The sequence below is a fragment of the Nicotiana attenuata genome, unplaced genomic scaffold (genome assembly GCF_001879085.1).
Source record: "Nicotiana attenuata strain UT unplaced genomic scaffold, NIATTr2, whole genome shotgun sequence".
NCBI lineage: Eukaryota > Viridiplantae > Streptophyta > Magnoliopsida > Solanales > Solanaceae > Nicotiana > Nicotiana attenuata.
This window is the reverse complement of record NW_017677445.1, coordinates 1-5,987: the sequence shown is the minus strand read 5'-3', so window position 1 is coordinate 5,987 and position 5,987 is coordinate 1. Positions and strand designations below refer to the sequence as shown.

The 5,987-nt window shown below is 31.8% G+C and overlaps 1 protein-coding gene across 1 annotated transcript in view; it reads right to left on the bottom strand.

Moving 5' to 3' along the window:
* The window catches only part of LOC109221414 (agamous-like MADS-box protein AGL62), a gene marked incomplete at its 3' end in the record, with an annotated part of 4,629 nt that extends 1,084 nt beyond the window's left edge, over positions 1-3,545 (bottom strand). The window contains exon 1 of the mRNA XM_019385904.1: positions 3,000-3,545. Coding sequence (XP_019241449.1) covers positions 3,000-3,545 — 546 coding nt within the window. The remainder of the gene's footprint in view (positions 1-2,999) is intronic.
* Between the last annotated feature and the right edge of the window lie 2,442 nt (positions 3,546-5,987).

Sequence of the window (5,987 nt, the reverse complement as noted above, 5' to 3'; positions counted from 1 at the left end):
ATTTGGTCAAATGATCGATTGATTGATTAACTTTTTGGACCAAATTTATTTGTTAATAGTAAAATATTAACAGAAATGTTATTAAATATTTGTTTTAATAACAAAATATTAATATTAATATTAATATCCGTTTTTCTGTTTTGGTAACAGAAAAGTAACTACCCTCTTCAATTTTTCCTCTTTATTTTCCCTCTTTATTATTGAGTAAATGGCCATTTATGTAATGGCATTTATGTTGTGGGCGTTTTGCATAAACAGCCATTCTGAAGAGACCCAACTTTGGCTATAAATACAACACTATTCTGCTCAGAATTTTAACTACAATTTTCTGAGTTTCCTCTCCTTCTTCTGCATACTTTCAGCATCAAAACAAAGCAAAAAGTAAGTGTGATTTGCTACCGAACTTTGTGTTCGCTGAAACACTGGGGTTTGAAGTACCACTACACCAGTGTGTAATTCGTTCTATCCTGGGAGGAAATAATCCATAACCTTGGGTACTAGGAGGGGATTAAATTCCTTAAGGAAACACTGTGAATTCAGTGGGCTCGAATTGGTTTATGTCACTTCTGTTTATATTCATTTATATTTCCAGAATTTATTTTACAAATACAGTGTAATAACAAACTCAACCTCGCAAATCGTTACAGGATAAATGCACTTACATCATAGGGATGGAACAATAAAAAAATAATGCATTTCAAACCAAGCCATCATATGATTCGTTCTTCCCATTGAACTTGGTTATAGGATCTCTTGTCCCCAGGTTAGGTTTCCTCATATATGACTTATGAGTTTATGGGCTTCAATCCCATCCCCCTCGATGTACTCCAGACCATTTCTCTTGCCAAGGCCTTGGTTAGTGGATCTTCAAGATTATCACATAATCAACATTAGTAGTACCACTTGTCAAATAACTCACAATATTATATTTTTCTCCTTAGGTGTCTGGATTAACCGTTCTAATAACGGTTTTGTACTCTACCAATAGCAGCAGTGCTATCACAATAAATTAAAATAGGAAGAATTGGTTTTTCAAATAAGAAATTTGAAATAATAAATTTCTCAACCAATTCGCTTCCTCACTAGCTGAAGATAAAACAATTAGCTCAGCCTTCATGGTAGAGTTAGCAATTATTATTTTTTTTTATTTCCAACAAATAGCACCACCTCTCAAAAATAAAATGTTCCAATCTGTATTAGAAAAGCCTTCAAGTACAGCATGATACTTTTTATAAGAAAAGCCATAGGTTTTTGTTCCAAGTAAATATCTCATAACACTTTTTATGGCATGCCAATGTTCATTACCTGGCTTGCTTGTAAACCTGTTAAATACTCCTACTGCGTATGCAATATCAGGCCAGGTGCAATCTGTCACATATTCTCAAGCTTCCAATTAAGCTAGCATATTCCTTTTGATTTATCACATCATCGTCACTTTGTATAGGAAATAAGCGAACACTTAAATCAAGAGGAGTTACAACATACTTGCAATCAATAAAATTATATTTTTTTCAAAATTTCCTCAACATAATGTGACTGGTCAAGGAACACTCCATCACATGTTCTAGTAATTTTCATTCCAAGAATGAAATTTGCCTCACCCAAATCTTTCATGTCAAAGTGGCTACTCAGCATGCTCTTAGTTTCTCCAATCGCATTCATGTTAGAGCCAAATATTAGCAAATCATCAACATAGAGGCAAACATTATATTACATGTGAATTATTCAAGGCTTATGATAGATGCACTAATCACACTCTTTGATTTAATCAACTTTCACTCATGCATGAATATTCAAATTTTTCATGCAAGAATTTTTTTATTATTATTTACCTCCACTATTTTTAGAATTATGAAATTTAAAATTATAAATAAAATAATCACATACTCATAAAATATAAGGTAAATTATTATTTTTACCTTTGCTCCGCTTGAGTTAACCATATAATTTATTTTACCTTTCAATCTCATAAAGAGAGTGAACTTCTGTCTTGATATCCACTATTTTTTCAACTGCATAAAAAAATTGAATCTCCTTCAAATTGTTGTTGATAATAAGATGAAGAAAAATAAATAAATATTCTTCATGCTGAGGCGAGGATATCTTGCTCTCTTTAAGGAGATTCAAGCCCACTGCAGTAGCATCTTCACCGGTCCAGCAGTAATACTCTTGACTTGTCCCCTCCAGGATACAACAGCCCAACAACGTCGTATGACTCGAACAAACTCTGGACAAGTTGTTGAGTCCAAAGCTCCACCAAAATGAACACCTTCCTTCAACAAAAATAATATTCTCTTTTGTAGAGAATAAGTTGGAAACTTAGATTTCTCCTTCTCATAACTCTATTTTTCACTACACCAAGTTCACTTTTTTCATACACACTACCATATTTTCCCCACACCAAACACAAGGAAAAAACATCACTATTTATAGGTGTAGAATTTCTTCCATGAAATAAATAACAAAGTAGTGGCATAATAAAGTTATAGACATGGTTGGTTGTTACAAAATTTAATACTTAGTGGGTAATTAGTGGTAGATCATGGCATTAGTGGTTTCAAGAGTTACACCAAAATAATGACCACTTTCTTACCAACTTATAACCACTATCTCACAAGAAATAATGCACTTTAATATTATAATTTTAATATTAAAATGCACTAACACCAACAAGAGGTAACTGCCTATAATTAGTAAATTGGAAGAAACATTATGCTGTATTAATATCATTTAATAATGAAACATCTATTGAGATCAGCCAACCTCCTTGTTGATTAATTGCAATACACAAACTGATAACAAAAGACTCGGACTAAAGGCCACAAGCAGTGATAATTGCCCTATGAAGATTCACTTTCGTTACGGTTCCGGTGGATTCCCTTAACCAAGCCAGTGAGGTATTGGCTAGATTAATTTAACCAAAAGAAGGGGGAAAACATTAAAAGAATCCATGATCATAATCCAAAGTATGGTTATGAGTGTAATTTGAAGCATCTAACTGGCTTGATGTCATAGTTATCAAAAATCCCAACACCATTTGCAATCAAAGAGGAATAAATACTATTCTGATGAGTGGTTACATTCTTGTTCAATTCTTCCATTGAATCCTTTAATTGCTCAAGCTCATGTAAAGCAAGTTCACATATAGGGGCTTCCCACCAACATTGTTTTTGCCTAGTTTTCCTCATTTGATTAAGTGTTTCACCTTTTTTCTTCTCAACTTCAAGCTCAACAAGTATTTGAGTGAGTTTCAAGTTGAGGTTAAGGACATTCACATGTCGTTGACCCTCGACGAATTGAAGTCGATTGGAGATTATTGGATGAGGATTTCTTGAAAGAAACCTATCGATAATAGACTCAACATTAGGGTGGCCAAAAGAGTAAACTTTTTTGGCAGGGGAGAAAACTATAATGGCGAATTCAACCCCACATAGAGTACATAGTTCACTAGCTTTCTTGAAAAGTCCTGAACGACGTTTGGAGAAGGTAACTTGGAGGTGATTCTTCATCTCTATTTTTGCAATTTTGATCTTTTTCCTACCCATGCTAGGGTTTTTTGCCATGGCTAGAACTATAAAAACAAAGACAATTGTTTTTACAAAAGAATGCAACAGATCAATTGTGTGGATTGAGCGTAAACATGTACTACTATTTAAAGGGGGTTTAGAGTTTAATCTGCAAGTTTTTGCTACATAATTGTCTTTAAATGTTTTTACTACTATGTTTTTTTTTTATATAACTCATTTATGTATTGATTTGGGAGTTATAATATCTTAGTGTCTTAATGCATGGATAAGGGGAAACTGAATGCACCTTAGTTGGCATTATTCCTCAGAAGTCAACATATATTTCAATATATCAAAATATGAGTCAATAATTTATTCAATATATCCCATAATCAATATTTACAGCTTGAAGTATTTGTATTTAGCAATTGTCAACCCTTTTATTAGTTGGTCCTAATGGAGCTAGTGAGGCTAATGATGATAATCAAGAGGAGTGATTAAGCTCTCAAAAATAAATGATTATAATGTGAGAAAGAGAGAAAATGTTCCCCTAACATTAGATACATATGATTAGTTATAAATCATTTTTTCCAGTAATGAGTTGGAACATAAAGCCAAGCTACTAAATTCTTATAGTTGGATTACAATTGTGATGTCGTAATTAACTTGAGCCACTAATTAGGTGACCATAATTGTAGATCTTGATGGATTGCAAAACATATAAGTTACACAAAATAGAGATAAAAATGTTAAGTGTAAAAAATTGTATTGGAAGGAAATGGGTTCATATTTTTTTTGGTTGGAAGGTTCATATTATCTTCTATATTACCATATTAAGCTTATTATTGGAAAATATTTGTTATATATATATTATATATAATATATATATATATATTATATAATATATATATATAATATATATACTATATATATATATATAAACATATAAACTTGTTTTTCACTTTGACATTATTTTACTTTTGCGCTATTATTGATGATATGAATTGAGCTAAAAGAAAAAAGTAAAATTTCTTATAGTTGATCCAACCATTGGGGAATAAGCCGTTGTTGACGTTATTGTAGTTTGGATGTGGCACAAAATTTTTAATAATGTAAAAGCAATAAAGACGACGTTTTGAAATATGGAGTTTATATATAATGTGTGTATAGCATAAATAAATTCCCTTCGAATTTTGTGTGTTTAAAACAAATGTTATATCCTTCCTATAAGAGGTACTTGTGCAATAGATAACTGATGAATTAGAAAATCTTACTAAATATAAAATTAGGTATTCTTTTTGACATATACTAAAACAAACAATAAGACATAAACTAAATAAAACAGACAGAATAAAATATATATCCATAAATAATTAGAAATTAAGTAAGTAATAAACATATTTCCAACCATATATATCCACAAAAACAAATTTTTTAATATCTATTCATATAATAAAATAACCTAATGTTGAATTAACAAAATTTAAAATCTTTTGCCACATGAATTCTCTCTGAAAGTAAGGAGAGCGTTACCAATAAACATATGGACACATTGCTTCATAATAGCCACTGAAAGTCTCCTCTTTAACGCAACAAGTATTTCAAGATTTTAATAACTCCAGATGTGAGGTATCAATAACACAAACAGGAAATATGCATAGAGAATCTCATATGATTAGAAACTTGAAGTCAAATAAATGGTTTCCTTTCTCATTAATAATTAATCCCTTTTGATCATTTTCACATTCATTCTCTTCTGGTCACAACGTTGCATGACAAATGCGTTGCAATATGGCCATTGGCTGCAATGGAAAGCTGCCATTGTGGAATCATCAAAAAGAACTTCTTTTACCTAAAAGAAGAAACCCCAATTTTGAAAATTCAAAATGCTTGTCCTTCCTAAAAATTTGCTGATTTCTTCATTGCTATCTGTTGGTGCTGGTGTTCTTGGTTTAACCTTAATACTTTTAGAGAACCGGTTGGATTACTTGGTCTTGTTACGCTATTTTCTGTTGCCAAGGCTTTAAACTTATTGCATGGTATGATGCTTTTTAATCATACAAAAAAGACTTGATCTTTCTTTAATTGGTGATTCAAAGAATTTCATCTTTTGGAGATTCTTGGTTTTGTTGTTTGTGGTCCCAATAGGGTAGATTGCCTGTTGAAATGTTATGATTGGTTTTAGCTCTAAGTTCGGATTCTGCATTGGCTATCTTATTTTTCACTTGGCAATACATTATCCTCATCTTTTGAGTTTGTCATAAAGGTTTTGGAATTGGAATTCCCTTGTGTTTTCATCTGCTAAAAGTTTGTATATATGGGTTGTTTTCCATTTAATTGGGATTAACTTCATATTCCCGTCATTGACACTTTTTAGCCCCTTTGGGTATATTTGCGGATGTAGCCCAAATTGGTGGCATGGGCGAGTTATGGTTGAAGGAGGTTGATGACTTTTACGAATCAATGGCCAGTTGATATACA